This window comes from Gadus chalcogrammus, chromosome 14, assembly GCF_026213295.1.
Source record: "Gadus chalcogrammus isolate NIFS_2021 chromosome 14, NIFS_Gcha_1.0, whole genome shotgun sequence".
NCBI classification, from domain to species: domain Eukaryota; kingdom Metazoa; phylum Chordata; class Actinopteri; order Gadiformes; family Gadidae; genus Gadus; species Gadus chalcogrammus.
In genome coordinates this window covers 17872977-17891338 of record NC_079425.1, presented here as the reverse complement: position 1 = coordinate 17891338, position 18362 = coordinate 17872977, and the positions used below count along the sequence as shown (strand labels likewise).

The 18362-nt window shown below is 40.4% G+C and overlaps 1 protein-coding gene across 3 annotated transcripts in view; it reads left to right on the top strand.

Moving 5' to 3' along the window:
- Nucleotides 1–6064: 6064 nt before the first annotated feature.
- Nucleotides 6065–18362, top strand: part of map2k5 (mitogen-activated protein kinase kinase 5) — a 50790-nt gene continuing 38492 nt past the window's right edge. Inside the window, exons 1-7 of one of the 3 annotated variants that reach the window (XM_056607313.1) lie at nucleotides 6065–6623; nucleotides 6838–6886; nucleotides 7748–7815; nucleotides 15408–15477; nucleotides 16381–16421; nucleotides 17667–17734; nucleotides 17827–17875. In XM_056607313.1, coding sequence (XP_056463288.1) covers nucleotides 6492–6623; nucleotides 6838–6886; nucleotides 7748–7815; nucleotides 15408–15477; nucleotides 16381–16421; nucleotides 17667–17734; nucleotides 17827–17875 — 477 coding nt within the window. In that variant the 5' untranslated portion in view covers nucleotides 6065–6491. The remainder of the gene's footprint in view (nucleotides 6624–6837; nucleotides 6887–7747; nucleotides 7816–15407; nucleotides 15478–16380; nucleotides 16422–17666; nucleotides 17735–17826; nucleotides 17876–18362) is intronic. The other 2 variants (XM_056607314.1, XM_056607315.1) reach the window with 2 other exon arrangements.

Below are 18362 nucleotides of genomic sequence, written 5' to 3'. Positions count from 1 at the left end.
AGAGGCATACAAGCCAAACTTTCTCCACCAATTTTTCCAAATAAGACATTGTTAAACATAGCAGAGAATATGTATGTATATATGAGGGGCACAAACTGCAGGCCAGCAACATCTGGTTCATAGAAAAACGCCAGAGAAAGGCAACCGCATCCTCAGCATCGGACACAGAAGGACAGCATTCTTTGCACATGGCCCAGATCTATTTGCAGTCAAACCTGTTGTAAAAGACTGAGGATAAAAAGATCTATCTTTGGGCGTATTTGGAGGGGCTGGGCCTAGGTCGCATATGTTTGCCCTTGTATATCGCCGGCACATTGTAGTGTAACCGAGCCCCAGCTGCTGGATTGTCATTTTTAATGAAAATGTGGGGGGCCGAAATATCCAGGTAAGAACCCTGGAGCTTGTATTTCAGAGGGCTTTGTTATGTCCCCACAATAAGGAAGTGGACGGACACACACACACGCACGCACGCACGCACGCACGCACGCAAACACACACACACACACACACACACACACACACACACACACACACACACACACACACACACACACACACACACACACACACACACACAAATGCACACGGATACAGACACACATTTGTGTGCACACATGCACACAGACACAGAGGGAAGAGAATACTAAATACCAAATGAATATTTCAGATTTATTTGCAATAAAGACCTGTGTGATGTGGTGATGGATGTGGCTTTGATAGTCCCCAAAAATATGTTGAGCGGTGGTGAGAAAGCTGGCAACTCAAAACCCTTTTGCAAAGCTGAAATTCCATCTGTGCAAAGGAACATGTGCGCAAGCATAGCGGAAGTATAATTGCCAGAACAATTTGTACAATGTATATTTTATATTGCATTATAATGATTAAGACTTGTTCTATGTCATCCCAAGCTGCAAAGTGACAGAAGCATTTGACAGAAGCATAGTGTGTGTGAGTTTGTGTGTGTGGTGTGTGTGTGTGTGTGTGTGTGTGTGTGTGTGTGTGTGTGTGTGTGTGTGTGTGTGTGTGTGTGTGTGTGTGTGTGTGTGTGTGTGTGTGTGTGTGTGTGTGTGTGTGTGTGCGTCCGTGCGGCGTGCATGTGTTTGTGTGTGTCCTCCTCCAACGAAGGCAGAATGTAGATCCATCCCATTCAGTTGAACCTACTTTTTAATTCATTTTTCGATTTTATACATTACCCAGTATGTTTTGATATTATTATTATTTTCTTTATGTCAGCAGACTATTATTATGATATTTGTTTATTTCACCAGTAGATAAGGCAAGCGGTTTAATTTGATTCTTCCGTATTCACTAAGAATATGGTTATTTTTGATGTTATGCTAATTTTGAGTATAAGAGATTAGACAGTACAGAGAAGTGACCGTATAAGCTTTGCTAACACATCAGTTTACTGTACTGAAAAATCACTACCACTAGAAGAGACACACTTCTATTCTAATGAGATATTAGTTATTCTCTTTTCAAACAATTTGCAATGTTTTTTATGAACTATACAAAGTAAAATAATAAAAAGCGGAATGTACGTATTCCATTTTTTTTACTTTACCTACCAAGAATGTTTGAAAGGTAAGGTTCTGAACAAAGTGATTGCCTGTCTACATTTTAAATTGGAACATTTTGTATTTTAACAATGACGGCTGTAGTTAGTTATTCATCAAAAGTGTGTTATAATTAAATACTGTTATTATTTCTTATTTAATGACATTTCTTATTCACCTTGCTAATAAGTCCAAACTATAGCCACATTATAATGAGATATGACAAAAATAGATATGGATCATCACATAAACTTCAATATTAATCTTAGAAATGTGTACCTCATCCATCTCAATGTACTTCTGTACCACAGGACCTATTGACGTTGCCTACGAATCAAGAAGGACCGTTGCACACATTCATTTACTATGGCCCTATTCAGTATCAATTATTGACCTGCAGTTGTCAGCTGAATAGAAAGCCAGACTTTCCGCTGATCTATTTGATGAATATTTTAGCTGACAAACAGGCCACCTGACACTGTGCACCAAAGCACTGTGTGGTTAGAGAGAGGTCAGACTCGTGCACATATGCAAGCACGTGTATATAATGTTACGATGTTGATGTTGTTGCTGCTGCTAATAACTAGTTTTATATTGCTTTCATTGTACTTTTATCTTGTTTATATTACAGAATTGCAATAATGTCATTGAGATTGTTTAGCTTTTTTCTTTTTGGAGATCATCAGATGATAATTTTCACTTTTAATTCCACTTCTGAAACGATAATGTAAGACAGCTATGAACATTAATAATAGCAAGAAGGATGTTTTGAAAAAAATTAATGTAGTTGATGTTCTTCATTTTCGGGCATTGCATTTGTTTAAGTATCAAGTATCCCTACCAATTATTCTCACATGGAAGCTTCTAGAGCTCTTTCTGCTCGGTGCATAAAACGGTTAACTCTCTCCTGTCTTCATTGGCCGCGTCAGCCATCCAAGTCACTGACTACAGCACAAGAAGCATTTCCTTCTTAAGTATAACAAACAGGAAGGGCACAATACCATGGGACAACTCCCCCTTTGGGGGGAAAGTATGACAGCAAAAGAAGGGAGATTTGAGGTTAAGCTAGCAATGTCACTCATCCTATTTATCTTTTCACCAAATCCAACAAATTTTTCCCATCATTCTTACACCGCCAATTCACTATGCTCAACCATATTTCTCATCGCAGGTTAACTCCAAGATGAACTTGATAAAGGAAAGGTACCACGAACAATAGTTTAGCGTCTGAGGCAATTCACGTCATGCCGACCAGCAGTTATTCTACTTATCCTGACCTCAATTTGGAGCCTGTGTGTTGAAGGCCCCGTGTGTCAACGATCGTATTGATCTGAGTACGGTTTTTGGCAGCATCAATAAACAATAGGCTTCAGGCTTCAAGGCCGGGAAGACACGTCTCTATTTCAGCTTCAGGCTTCTTATCCACCTGAGTTGTAACCTACCTTTAAATTCCTGCTGGGATCCAAAAACACACATTTACAGTATATGCACAGGTCTATAGCGAAGACTAGCGGGTTCCTTTAGCCTCACTTGAGGAAATTCCATTAAAAGTGAATGATTGGTGGACAGTAAACAGCTACTGACATTTTGCATAATAATGAACATTGTCAAAGAAAGAGAGGTTTTCTTGCTGTGTATAAGGAGCCATAAATCTCTTACCTTGTAATATCAGTATTGCTTAGTCAGTACGGCCCTGATAACTATCAGGACCGTGTAGCTATTATGAGTATGTATATGAAAATGATCTGTGTATGACAATAAATAATGTAAATTTAAAACAGATTTTATTTTGTAATTTTTCCTATTGTCAGTAACAGCAACAGTAATAGCAGCAACATTGAAAAAACAAGAAGATCAATAGTTGTTGTAATAATTCAAGTTCAACAATGATTGCGTTGCAATATTTCTCATTAATAATATATATCAAATAAAAACAGTTCACTATGTGTCATAAGAAACCCTGCAACAGCACCTGGCAAGGAAGGGATCATTCTTATTATTTATTGTATCTTGTCCTGATGGATCTGGTTGAGGCCTTATTTACTTGTTTACCCTGTTTTCCTTGAAAGTTAAATAAGTGTGCCTCATATATTTAGAGTCAAACTGAGCTCAGTCGGCACTAAGCAGCTTGTCAATAGCGAGAACGGAACCATGGTGGAAAGAGGAGGCCTGATGAAATGGCCTTTAATTACCAGACAGTAGATGCTGGACTTCTCTGCCCACCCTCCCCCTTTTCGCCACGTCAGGTGTTTGATTTCTGATAATGTGGATTGCTGACTTGGCTTCGTCCGAGTTGCTCCCCTTAAGCAGAAGGCCCTAACGTCAAGTCCTCTGAGAGAATGTTTGACAAAATGCCATATAGATCTCCTATTTTTCATCAGGGGGGCAATGCTGGCCACCGCACTAATCAGAGTGCCTGATAGCCTTGCTTTTCTTTCACCTTTCCTCTCCTGTAACAATTACACAAGGTAATAATTTCAAGCATTACGTGGAAATCAATAGGTCCTTTCCCCTCCAGTCGCCGGTATAGCTTTACTCAATGACAAAAAGTTTTAACATGGATCTATGCAATGGGCTTGGAGGACTGTCTAAATGATGCAGGTGTATCCAACCATATCCGTTTTGAAAAGTAATAGGTTACACGGATTAAAGAGACAAAGATCTGCTTCCTACTTTGTCTCCTCAATAAACCTCTCATTATTTCAGTGATTATTATTTTTGCTCAATGACCATAATCCTGTACTTTGTTGGGACAATGTGAATTAAATACAGGCACTCCTTGGGGCTAGCTTAACCTCACAATACAATTTAACTTGTCCCTATTTAAGCTTTCTCCCAATGTTGACTTAGTTAGAATAGGACATTTATAGAGAAGGGACATTGAAAGTTGTATTTACCCAGTAACCTTTAATGCATTTGAGGCAGGGGTAGAATGAATGCAACCCATTAGTTAAAAAAACTTTAAAAAAAACTATAGCCAATGATAAAGAAGTTCAGCCTCAGGGCAGTCATGGGTATAGACTTTTGTTTTAGCTGGCCCAGGGATGGGAGCCAGTGAAACCCAACCTTAAGCAATAGCCAGCACAGCACAGCCAACACAAAAGCAATAGCATGCTATTGTTTTCCAGTGCTGCTTGTCTTGCCAGGTCTGGGCAACAACAGGGAGATAGAAGGAGCTTTAACAGCTGCTTATCATTAAACATAACCCCAGTCAACAGACTTAGGTATCGTCTCGGTGAACACAGGACTGTAAATTAACAGAAAATAAGGCTTCACTCCACCAAAGGATCAATGTCCTGTTTCTAAGAACTGCAATCAGAGCTCTTTTTGGTGCGAGAGAGAGAGAGAGAGAGAGAGAGAGAGAGAGAGAGAGAGAGAGAGAGAGAGAGAGAGAGAGAGAGAGAGAGAGAGAGAGAGAGAGAGAGAGAGAGAGAGAGAGAGAGAGAGAGAGGGGACAAGGCGGTAATGACCAACAAGTTTTAGGCTACATTTTCTCTGTTGTACATTTAATTACATACTATGAGTAATGTCTCATGTCTAGTGGAAATCTTTAAACACCAATGTTAATCTATGGCACAGCAACTCAACAAAAAATGGAAAGGGAGAGAACAGTCCTTGACGTCTTCATAATTCTTGGTCTTGTGGCACACCATAAGCAAGCTCCCATTCTGCTTTTATAAATGGATCATCAAGGCTGTAAGGAAGTCTTTTTACTACTTATCATGCCGTCCCTGTTGCTGAAACACCTCTTACAAGTATTGATTGAGCTCCGGCAATGTACGATACATTTTAAAGTAAGTATCTCGAGACCTTTTGAAAAAACACCTTGGATGGATTCAATAACCTTTCATAACATCAATATTACATGGTCCATTCATGTATAACAAAAAAAAATTCCAAGGCAAATAAATTATTTCTTTTGAGAAAGAGTACATAAAGGTAATTTAGTATAATAGGAAGTTGTATAATAATTATCTTGTTGCCTTGGTGTAAAATGGATATTTTCTTTAGATTTTTAGTTTATTAAAGATCTGTAAAGGTTCTTGCCACACAAATCCACATATTGCCGCTTTTCCACCGCACATGTAGCTCGAATCAAAGTGACATCAGAAAACATTTGAAATATGACGATTGTGGTTTCAGCTGCATCTAATATAATTAAGTTGTTACAAGAGAGACAGGGGTAAAAGAGGCCATCATAAGGAAGAAAACCTCGATGCAAAAATGTGTGGCAAGCCCCGTCACTAAAACAACAGATTTTTGGAAATGGCTGCGTCACACATACCCGTTTTAATCCGTGACTGACGCTATTTGTCAGTGAAAGTCTGTGAAACTTTAGATTCAATATTTTATTTAATAATTTTAAGTGTTAGCATTACGACTAGCGATTGAGGCTACCTCAATTAATTACATTAATAAACACGGCGAAACAACCAAATGGACACGCCCACCCTCGTTTCATTTAGCCGCAAAACATTTTCAATATGATTCATATTTTGAACCAAAAATACAATACATTCTTAATATTTATACTCTTTAGTCACCAAATAGTTAAAAACGCAACTATCTATTCACTTGTCCTTACTACGGGGTTCAAACCTGCAAAAACGCTTTTATACTGAAAATTAGCTTTACTTTGAAAAGCACTGAACGGATGTTGATTCGGAAATGCTGGTCGAACGTGTTGTCTTAATTTCAGCTGCACGCAGTCTAAATATCTGCCTTAACTCAATGTGTCATAAATTCATCGAAACGTAGGACAAATTCTTAAAGAAAGTTGTTAATGTTTTCTTCTGAAGTACTCACTCTACACGCTTACATCATGTGCTGCAATAAAACAGGATGCAGCGACTACCGCTAGCAAGCTACTCCTGGAAAGTAGCCTCTTAGCTGACAGCTTTCGAGGTGGACTATGATGTGTCCTATTTCTCTGTTATGCTTTTACTTGTTTTGAATAACATTTACACAATGGAAACCGAAGGAATAGTAATCCGCATAAAAACACCCAGTGGAGACATGGACTCCTCCGTCGACTGTCCATCCCTTCTTAACTTCAATGACTTGCTGGTGAGACTTTAAAATAAATTACAAACACTTTTATTCTGAAGGTATTATGCCATACTTTTTCCCCTAGTAGGCTGGTTCTACCTACAACAGCGCAAGATTTTTATTACCTTTAATACCTAGCATCGAAGCATAGAATTTGGAAGATTGGACTATTGTAGGTACAGTCTCTTGTTAAACTGCTCATTTGACAGTTTCAACACTGAACCATTTCCAGGTCGCCATCAGAGATGTGATGCCAGAAGCCACAGTCACTGCATTTGAATGTAAGTTACAGATCCTCACATTTCCGTGTTTTTTTAGCTCGATTTCGAATCAATAAAAAAAGTATATTGTTTACGACTAAAATAACGACTTAAATTAAGTCCAGATACATTATTATTAAAGATAGATGGACGATAGTTCAGATACCGCTGTGAATGGAAACCCTCTACTTTTAGCATCCCGTGTCTGTAGATTTCACCTGCTGACAGCGGTTTGTTACTTTGGGATATAAACCCGAAACATAGGTACTTATTTACCACAAGGCCCCACCCACAAATTCTGTTTCTTAGCCCTTCTTAATCATAACATTATGATGACATTATAATTTATAAATACACTGTTAATATAGCAAATGGTTGGTGGCTGTAACATTGCTTTTCTGTTTTTTTTAATCATTGAGTATAGCTACTTTTTAAATGTACGGCAGCCTTTTACATTTGTATTTTTTATTAGATTGTGCTTTTAGTCAGAAGTTGTTGTTATCACCCCTTATATCAGTGATTGGCTATTGTAGGCACAAAGCCTAGCAAACTAGCTCAACTATAGAGTTATGAGATGGGTATTAGAAAATCCTACCTTACCTAATGTGAAATCCTACCATTCTCAATGATCACCTTGAAAGCAGATTGAACAAATACAGCATTGATTAAATCCTCTGCGCCTGTGCTACATTTAATGCTTTTCATATCCTGTTGGTGTTGTAGTAGGCTGACTGTAATAGAACAAGTTCTCAGTCAAATGTTGTGCATTCAAATATAATTTATATGCATGCTATTTTTCTTTGCCTCTTTAGATTTGTTCCGTGATCCCAAACATGTTTATTTTTTATGTGTCATTAAAGATGTGTACACTCTGTTTTTCAGATGAAGATGAGGTTGGGGATAGAATTACTGTAAGAAGTGACGAAGAACTTAAAGCCATGTTATCTTATGTGAGTATAACCAATCAGTACCTCAATGTATATCATTGCCAGCAATGCGTTTAGAAAAAGCAAGTATTATGCTATGGGTTGCAGACCAGGGTGTTAGGTGGGAGCCAGTGGGAGCTGAGCTCCCATAGAGAGAGGTCTGGCTCCCATGAAAGCATCAAACTCAAATATCTGTGGGGTCTCTGGAAATACAGCAGCATAATATTTTAATTACTAATAAAGCCATTTTCCCTTCCACATACAGAGTAATATTGACGTTAAGTTAGGGATAATGTGTAGAACGCCGGTTATTATCGGGTAAATAAGCCCCGACAGGGCTAACCGGACACCGACGCGAAGCAGAGGTGTCTTGCTTCTTCGACCTGAAGCATTATCCCGCTTATTACATGGCTACTTGCGAAACAAAAAAATAACTTCACAAGGTGTGTCTTTTTACAATTTATTTGTAACCATTGGTAGTTTTGATCAGAGGAGAAATAGTTAGCCGTTGACGTCGCTTAGCAACCGAATACGCTGGGGTTGATGGGTAACCGGACTACTTGCCGAATGCCGATTTTTACGTGGCAGACTGGGCGGTCTCGCATTCTGGCGGGTGCCAGGGGGCCGTGGGCCCTCTTGGGCCGTTTAAGCCGGCCGGCGGATCAGAGAGAAAATATCAGTATTTATACGAGAGATATGGGTCTCTGTATCACAGTCATGGTTACCCTCAACTTTTACATCGGTCTACATTGTTTTGGAGCCAATTTTCTTAGTCAGATGTTAAATCTACATGCCGGTTCGAAATAAAACAACTTTATTTGATTATTTGTTTACAATTTCAAGACCGAATCGAGTAGGCTAGACCGCGTCTGCGTGTTTTGGGATGTTGGAAGCTATAGGCCTACTCTGTCGCCATCACAGAGGTCCTTATGAACTTGGATTCGGATGACAGGGTTGCGGAGAAGAGCAAGCTCCTTTGTACTTTGTTAACTGCATGATGGAAAGACATGATTTTATTATGCAGCGGCTGGCTCTGATCTATAGATTTTTTCTGCATTGGGGTTGTGCATTAATGTGTCTATGTTTGGGTGCACTTGTTGTACGTACTTAAAGTGAAGTTCACCATCACTGGGGTTATCAAAGGTGCGGGTTTTTTCCGTGCTTGAAAAGTTGTATCTGTGAGTTGCACGCGCAGGCCCGCGCGCGCCCCGTGAGCCGCTGGTGGGTGCAAATGCCAGGGCCTTTTTTGGTTCCCAGTCCGTCACTGGATAGGAAAGACGTGAAACAGAGGCAAAAAGTCCACTTTCCTTGAAAGTGGTCATTGTATGCACACACAGCCTTGATCACCGGCGTTATACATTATAAATTACATATTTACTTATATTTATACATCTATAGTTTTTATTTATTTTTAGGGACCCCCACAGAGATGGAATCCTAACTCGAACCCTGTTGCAGACAGTTCTTGTTAGTTGGGCTCCACAATCAGTCCCTACTAGACAACATAACAATTACTTTATTCATCAGGTAATCATTAATACTATCGTTATTAATTCTTAATATCATAATATATTATTACATTCTTCAGTCAGCTCGGTTTATGTATCAGGAAAGTCAAGATGGTCTTTTGTTGAGGTACAAAAGTTAATAATATTTTTTTTAATATCTTGCATTAAGCATTGTCTATTTGCAACTTGGCCATTGTTGAACCCACACAGCCATATCTATATCTTTGAATTTTGGGATGCAAATAATGTGTCTCAAAAGCTTATGTAAAAAGAAAAAGGTCCTCACTGCTTACTTTTCCACTGTAATGTTTATTGTCTGACTGTTAGGCTAATCCACTTTGGCACTCACTTTGTTATTATGTTACTTGTTAACCTGTGAATCGAAAAATAATGAAAATATTGGACCCAACTTTTCTCAACCAAGAGCAAATGTCAATGTTAGAATTGATCTTTTATCCTTTCTGATATAAATTGCACCTTCCTTGTCCCTCTGTCTAATGCATAGTTCATAGATGCCTAAGTTGTTAGGCATCAAAATAATCAATGAAGTCCCTTCATTGCTATTGTTTTATAAGAGCTAGAGCGGATTATCACAGGCGCCTTTGCAACCCATATGCTGTTTTGGTACTATATTGTCCGTGTATCTAGCAGCAAGCAGAGTCCAGTGGTGATCTCTTAGTGCTTGGCCATTACTTATCAGATTCCCTTCTGCACTTTCTCTAGCAGGGATTGTCGCTGCAATGAGATGCAGGGGCATATTCCCCTATACTTAATGTTCACACTCAATGCACAAAGAGTGCCATAATTACACGAAAATAGACAACGGCCTACATACACATTTTCAGACAAATTACGGTTGTGCGGCCTCCATCCCAATGCACCTTATATTAAAAGGTGTATGACCATATCAGTCTGCCACAATGAATGGTAATCCCCCACTGCCACAAACAGGTTGAACAAGTAACCTACTAATAATAACAGGCTGCTATTTGGGTAATATACTCCAGTTCCGATATTTTTCTTTATTTTCTGGTGATACGGCATGCAGAATAGTGCATTTATTAATTTGCATGCTCCTAAACAGTGCTTCTGCTACGATGCAATTTCATTGAAAAACATTTTTCTAGTGCTATGATCAAAGCAGTTTGTCTTCATTGGAACTTAGGCCGGTTGTCTTTCCAAAAAGAGCATTCAAAAAGCCGCATTTTGACTTTGAACACTGTTCAAAACCTTGGCCCACATCGCATCAATTGCCATCAATAAAACACAGAACAAGACCATCGAATCCTCCCGACATGTTTTCCTATTCTACTACGGGACGCTGCCCGACATTGCACTTCGCGGCTCGTCTGGTGTGCGACCCGCTTTATATTGAAGCGCAGCCGTAACACAGTCGGACTCTGATCAAGAATGGATCCGAAAGACACAACTTCCTTCACACAGCATCTGCTTGATATTGCAGTTCTTTTGAATTGTTATTTGAATAAAACTTGCAAATGTAACCATTTTGATCCCAGTCTTGAGTCCGGCATGTAATCCTTTGACACTATCCTGCCAATCTCACAGAAGTCCTTATACATAAACATCATAGCATTTCCAAGGGTTTTCACAGAAAGAATTTTTATGATGCAGCTTTTAAATGCGAAACGCATATATAACTTAGATATATAATAAAGTTATAATCAAAGGAGTTGTGACTCTTTGCAACTTTCAGCAACACGTGATGGCCTTCGGATAGGATTTTATGTACATTAAATTGGGCATTTGTTACTGCAGCCTTTACACTGGTGAGGCATATATAGAGACTTCAAGACTTAGTTTTTTATGTACTGGCAGAAAATATTCGTATAGTTACGGTAATGGCTTTTACAGCGAAGAACCATGATGGCTAAATGAACTGTCAATTTTTATTATTTATTATTCAGTACTTAAAGTTTTGCCTCATTAGAGATGAGACTCCCCCCGGGCTGCGTTTTGAGATCGTCTTCTGTCTTTTACCCCCCATCAGGCTAAATTTGCTGCCCTTGTTTTGTTGTGTGTGTGTGTGTGTGTGTGTGTGAGAAGAAAGAGAGAGAAAAACCATCCAGTGCAAAGAAGCAAGAGAGACTTTGAGCCGTAGTGCTATTCATCCATCCATAGTTCGTATCCAGGGAACGTTGTTTTGAAGGTCCTCTAAGGTTTTTTAAATTTTTTCTCAAAGTGGTCAAGTTTTCAGAGAGGTGCGTAAATGGCACTTGGCTTTTCCTGATGTGTATGTACATTGAAATGAGAATCACTAGGATAATTCACATCGGCCCCAGTGGGCTATTCCGGATACATGCTTACTTTGCAGTCGTTCATTTCGACTGGTGTGCTCCAGCTCACATATTATTTGGAAGGGAAAGTATATAATTTTCTTTTTAATGGTAAAGGCACATTTGGTCCCATGAATGATACTGACTTGGCAGTTTTTGACAGGACTTGGATTACAGACACGCTCTGCTTATAATTACATTACACTACTCTTGCAGTGTTTGCCCTCATAGAACCGCAGACTGTTGAGGCATTGCCGCGGACGAAGGGCTACTTCATTCACCTTTCCATGTTTGCTGACATTTTCACAAAATTCACACATGCTGCATTTGAGAAAACCATTTCAAATGTTACGAAGAAATAATCGACTAATTAAGGATGCTAATTAATAGAGGTTAGGTTAGAGGTTAGATTAAATCAATTTCTGTAGAATATTTTTTTAATTGTAAAATAAGTTTTCAAGCTGCTGGTTTCAGTGGGATCAAAGAGGTGCTGACATTGTATTTAAAGAATTACATTGTTACAATTATCATATGAATAGCTAATGTGTACGATAATCTGTTTCAAATTCAATACGGATTGAAATGCAATGCCCTATTTCAATGACTGCCTTGTATGCATGCATTGATGATACATTTGTGAACATTATAGGTTGTCTATTGTAATATAATAATTGTGAGTGATGATTGTGTAATTTTGTTAAAGTATTTGCTGCAAAAAGGTGGTAAATGTTGGTCATTTAGAAAGTTTCAATGTAACTCCTCCCACTCTCTACTTTGGCCAATACTTGCCTAAAGAGTGGCGAGGTCACGCCCCTTCCGGTAGAGCCCATGGGACCTATGAGATCAAAAAATATGAATGGGTTTCAAAGGAGAGAAAGTAATTATCTTCTGGTCAGACTCTTTATATGCCCCGGATTACACACATGTTGTTGGTGGATTTAAATGATAATTTTTCATGTCAAGAATTTGACCGCTTATTGTGCAAAGGTTCAGTTAACGGCTGTAGAGAAAACACAATGAGAAAGACTACACGTCTCGTATGTGATGTAACGCTCCCTGCGACTGGCGTGGACAAGACCGACAATCTCCCCATCGACATAACTGAAACTCTCCTCATGCCCGAACTTATAATGGTTTTCAACCTCTTTCGATGCTTTTATCCTCCCCTTAGAAAAAAGCGGTGAAGTGGAGCAGAGAGATCGCCATGTCTGTACCGGAGTTCCAAGTGCGGGTGGTGACGTATGTCGTTCGCGTCGACGAGAGCAGCGAAGAGCTGTAGTTCACAAAGCGGCCTCACACAAAACCTAACAATATCAAACTTCTTCGTGAATTTTTTAGTTTTCTTTGCATGAAAAATTATCATTTGAATCCACAAACAACATATGTGTAATCCAGGGCATATAAAGACTGGGACCAGAAAATAATTACTTTCTCTCCATTGAAACCCATTCATATTTTTCGATCTCATAGGTCCCATGGGCACTACCGGAATGGGCGTGACTTCGCCACTCTATTGAGTATTCTAGCAGTCTTGAACAGAGCAATGCATGGGCTCTGCAAGGACATTGGGACAAGGAACACCGGTCCCATCCATGCGTACTAATAGGTGCTCCTCACATGGTGCTTATGCTCTGCATGCATTTATATTCATATTCTTGTTGGTCTGTTGGCAATCACAATTAGGCCACTCCAGTGAAGCGGGAGTGATTATTTTTTATGTCTTTTATTCCATTTCATGTTGAGTAGACATCTATTATGTACAAGTAAGAGGAAATAGGTATTAGCAGCATGTTAGGCAGAATCAGGACAATTAATTAGGCTTTCCAATGGTAACTGTGTGTGTGTGTGTGTGTGTGTGTGTGTGTGTGTGTGTGTGTGTGTGTGTGTGTGTGTGTGTGTGTGTGTGTGTGTGTGTGTGTGTGTGTGTGTGTGTGTGTGTGTGTGTGTGTGTGTTTGTGAGGGATAAGGAGCAGATAACACATTGATAATCACACTTTTTTTCTTTCTTCTTTTCTAGTCTAATTAATTTCAGCTAAGTTCTTTTTTATATCACCCAGTAAAAGTTGCAGGCTACATATTGCAGAGCACAATTAATGGTCAAATAATTCACTTAATTAACATCCATCTGCGAAGAGCCCCTAACTGTAACACCCCCCCGCCCTCCCAAGTCCTCCTCACAGAACGTTGATTGTTACATGCTCCTGTGAGACCCAGCGCTCCGCCAGCCGTCTCTAATCATTGGTCGACACCCTTGAAAGACAGCCGGGCGCTGCTGAAAGTTACAGCGCAGCCCCACGTCAGCGTGCTAAAATGGGAAAACACCAAGCAAGACGACGAAGACGACAGGAGAAGAGCCGTGGCCTCATTCATCTCTCACTCAGCTCCCCCTGGAGGCAGCGCTCCTAATTCCACCATCCTCACTCCCCAGCTCTCCTTAGTCTGCTAATGATGATGAGGCCCACCACCACCACCACCGCCGGCTCCACCACCACCCCCACCCCTCCTTCCTCCTGCCCGCTCACCCTCTCTTGTCCCTTAAGGCTGAGTGATGGTATTTGGCATCGCAGACTGTTTAGTTATTGGCCAACAAAGGAAAATGTCTTTGAATGCTACACCCTCGACCGATTAGGTGGTAATTGTGAGCTTAATCAATAAGTTAGCTGAGCAGAAAATTAAAGTTATGTCTTTTCGCCCCCCTCCTCTGCCCACCACCACCACCACCATGACACCACCCGCCCCAATGCCCCAAACATAGAACGACCCGAATTTGTGAGGTGGGGGTAGGGGCGTGTGTTTTCCTTGGCCCTATTGTTCATACATGAGTCCCGTGAGAGCGTGGCAGGGTGAAAGCAGAAGGCTAGGAGCAAGGAAGGAGGTGACAGTGATAAATAGGTCCTTTTAAAGGCAGCTGTGTCACTCTGTTTTGTCTGCCTTCAAACCCCTACCAAACCCTGCCCTCACTATGTGGCGATCCAGTTAATATGTAATAATAACATGTATCATGTTATTACCTTATTTCGGTGTGATCTGGTTGCATGCTTTAAGCGTTCCAGATCCAAGATCGCAGGTATTAAGAAGCTCTGGTGGGACATTGTCCTCCCTAGACCAAATGCACACACACATGAACTTACAAGCCACTGTACATATATGTATACATATAAATATATATATATATAAATATATACACACACACACACACACACACACACACACACACACACACACACACACACACACACACACACACACACACACACTGTTTGGTCTTGCCCATCTGCGACTGGGGCTCTCTAGCTAACATCAGGGACTATGTACACACACACACACACACACACACACACACACACACACACACACACACACACTTTAACAGATGGCTTGCTTAACTGAAACATCAATTGTTATGTTGCCTTGGCAGGCGTGTGCATTTTAGCCCTTCAGGGTATGGACGCTTGGTAAATTGTTGACCTGGAGGAATAAGGGTTAATGCTATACTCTCCCCGAACAGACCCACAGGGCATCCGTCTTCGCCGGCAACAGATTTCAACACCTCACTCGCTCCATTTTATCATATTATGTATTTGTCTATTTGTGTATGCATGAAATGTTAGAAAGGCATCCTGGTTTTGTTTGTAAACCACCGTTGAGTTTGGTTTTGGTTTCAAAATAGATTCCCTGAGTACTGATATGGGCAGTCTGCCGTTTTTATGTTTTCAGACTTAAAGGTTTGTTAATATACTATTTGTGGGGCCCAGTGATATTTTTCTGGACCGCATTCAACTGAATCCATCCTTTTCTCCACTTCTGCTTTCAGTACTGCAACACAATGAATGAACAGCGGATCAATGGACTGCTGCCGGAGCCTCTGCAAATATTTCCAAGAGGTGTGTGTGTTAAATAGTCTTTTACCTCTTCCATGTGTTAAAAAGATTTTCTTCAACACTCTCCAGTCAGTTTTTTTTCCCAACAAAAAAGGCGTATAAATAGTATAAATGTAGCAATTGGAGCATGTTTTGTTTCATTGTTAAATTTGTTCCAGGGTACTGAATCAATGTTTCTTTGCAAAAACACGATCAACGGTGTACTACAGGGCCGCACTGTTAATTTACCCTTTTAACTCATGAATATACTTATGTCCCTTTATGTTAAAAGCGTTCACAGTAGTGAACCTCTTTAACATAAAGCCTGAAGGCCAAAACAAAAAGGTTATATTTACAGAAGTTAAGATCAAAACATATGTAAATTGGCTGTTAATGAATGAAGAAAGGTGTGGTCAGCCAGTCCAATTTTTGCTGGCAGGAATTGAACTGCTCAGATGAGATGGGAACATGTGAAACATAAGACGTATTAGATAACCAACCGTTCTCAAACATGACAGGACCCTTGACACATTGCTGTGGTAAATGTGATGACATCTCAAAGCAAAGCACACTTGTATTACAAATGCTGGTTCAGACGAAGATTTGATATGCATTCGAAGAGCAATACTGTATATGTTCTTAGACGTCTACTTATGAATTGAGGAAAGCTTGAGCATACCTACTTTGTCGCTAAGAGCGAGACAAGTACATATTTCTCTTTCCTTCCCCTGTGGTCTCAAGTGCCCTACATCTCAATCACTTTCTCCTCTGCAACTAATTTCAGTCACACTCATTTCATTTCATTTTATTTCAGTTATTTTTCCCTCTCTCTCTCTCTCGTTCTCCACTGAAGAACTGATTCTTTTCCAGTACATTTTGTAAGTGGCACAGTGATGTGTTCTACAATCTAGTCAATTACTGTTTCAGCCGGCAAGACCCCAGGGATACGGAACATACATGGCCTCAAGGTACGTATCTCAGTAATTGTTTCAGCTGCCTCCTAGAGTGGTAGAGAGAGGGAGAGGGAGCAAGAAAAAAGAAAAGAGGGGATGGAGAAAAAAATAAAGTCAAGGCAAGTGGATCTTTAACGGTGTGTTCCACTTATTGAAATGTCAATTGAAGTCAAGGCTTTGCTTTACTTCATTCCGCCGTTCCCCTAGTCTATATTTATGTATTTAGATGGGCAGCTATGCACCCAGTGCCTAATCTCTCTCTCCCCGTCGCCCTCCATCCGTATCGATATGCTTACGCTAGGATAGCCATGCACAACAGCAGCGATAAACCGCCGTCTCCTTCCTTACGTCGGATCAGCAGGGAATTGCAGGGGTCAGTTTCTCCGAACTTCAGGCTGGGGCGTGGATATGTTGTTCAGCTCAGCCATGAAATTGTCATTACAAGCCCCCAGCCCCACCCACTCCTCCGTAGTTCCCCTCCCGGAGCCCTCTCACTCGGCATTGGGCATATGTTGTGTTCAAAGCCAACCGCTAATTACAACGGGTTAAACGGTCTGACACCTTGTCTTGCCTTTTTTTTTTTCTTTTTTTTTTTTTCAAGGTAATCCATTTTTTAAGTTGGCCACCATTGGCAATCATAAAGATCTGATGCTGAAAGTGTATTATTTTCAATGTATTCTCGGAGGGGTTCCGTCTTTCTTCTTCAGAGGCCAGAGGTCTGTTTTGGTGAAGATGATGTTTTTTCCCCCAAGCCCTTTAAGCATGTTTGGCCCTGTTTTCTTTCATTTCAATATAAAAGTAATTGGCTGAGGGAAGTCTGGGCTATCTGTTTAAATGAGGTCTTCTTGGGCACTAATTAAAGAGAGGATCCCCGTGCCTTTAGTGGACCCAACACACCAGCCCTATGACCTCAATTAAAAGTGCTATTTTTAGCCTCCTCTTTAAGTGTCTATGCTCCACTCCTTTGTTTAATATCTGGGTTGAGCCAAGATGTTGCCGTAAACATGTCCAGAGACGCAGAAGAAGAACAATAGTAAAATGTGTAAATTGCTTTTATTGATGTCCTTCAAAGTGTATCTTCCCGGAGTCTTTAGACCATCAGTCATTGCCTTCATTGTTGGAACCATTGGGGCATACAAATGTTTGGTCTCAACTCTCGAACGCCTCCTGTTGTCTGTCTCTCCTGAGTCTGTCTTTCTCTTTCCCAATCTGCCCATCTGATTATATTTCTACCTTTTTCGTACGTGGCAACTTCATCAGGTGAACACGAGACCCAGCACAGCACACGAGTGCTCCCAGGCCACCCCAGAGCCTGTGACCACGAGCAGGTGAGCAGCACAAGACGCTTATGCCTTGGGAATATGAACACACCTGTAAGGCATGTTGCTCCTAAACCAATGTTTGTTTTACATGTAAACAGCCTAAAGAAGTCTTCTGCAGAGCTGAAGAAGATCCTGACCAATGGACAGGTGAGGCCCTCTTGCTCTTCTTCAGCAGTTTTTCTTACCTTAGCCTTTGTTGCTCTTATCTATGGGTGGTAAGTATCCTAACATATTTTAAATTTTGCATAAGATTTAACAAAGCTAATCCGTTTGCTAAAATACCCATGAATTAATTTGTGTCTGTCCCGATGTTGACATGATCTTTTGGTTGGTACAAGTACAAAAAAAGGGATGCCAATATTCCTATTTCTATATCTAATCTAATTGAATTAATTTCCAATGTCCAACTTGCATGTCCTCTGCAGTGGCTTGCTGACACCTCCATTTAGTCACATTGTACCCAGTTAAGGAGTTTCCTATCTGTACGTTTCATAAGCAACTGTCAGCAATCACACACACGCACTCACACTCTCACACAGGCAGGGAGCGCATGTCAGAAAGACAATTAAGTGTGGGACTGGTTGAGTATGTGTGTGCACACGCCACGGTGGGCTAATAGAGCTGTTGGATCACT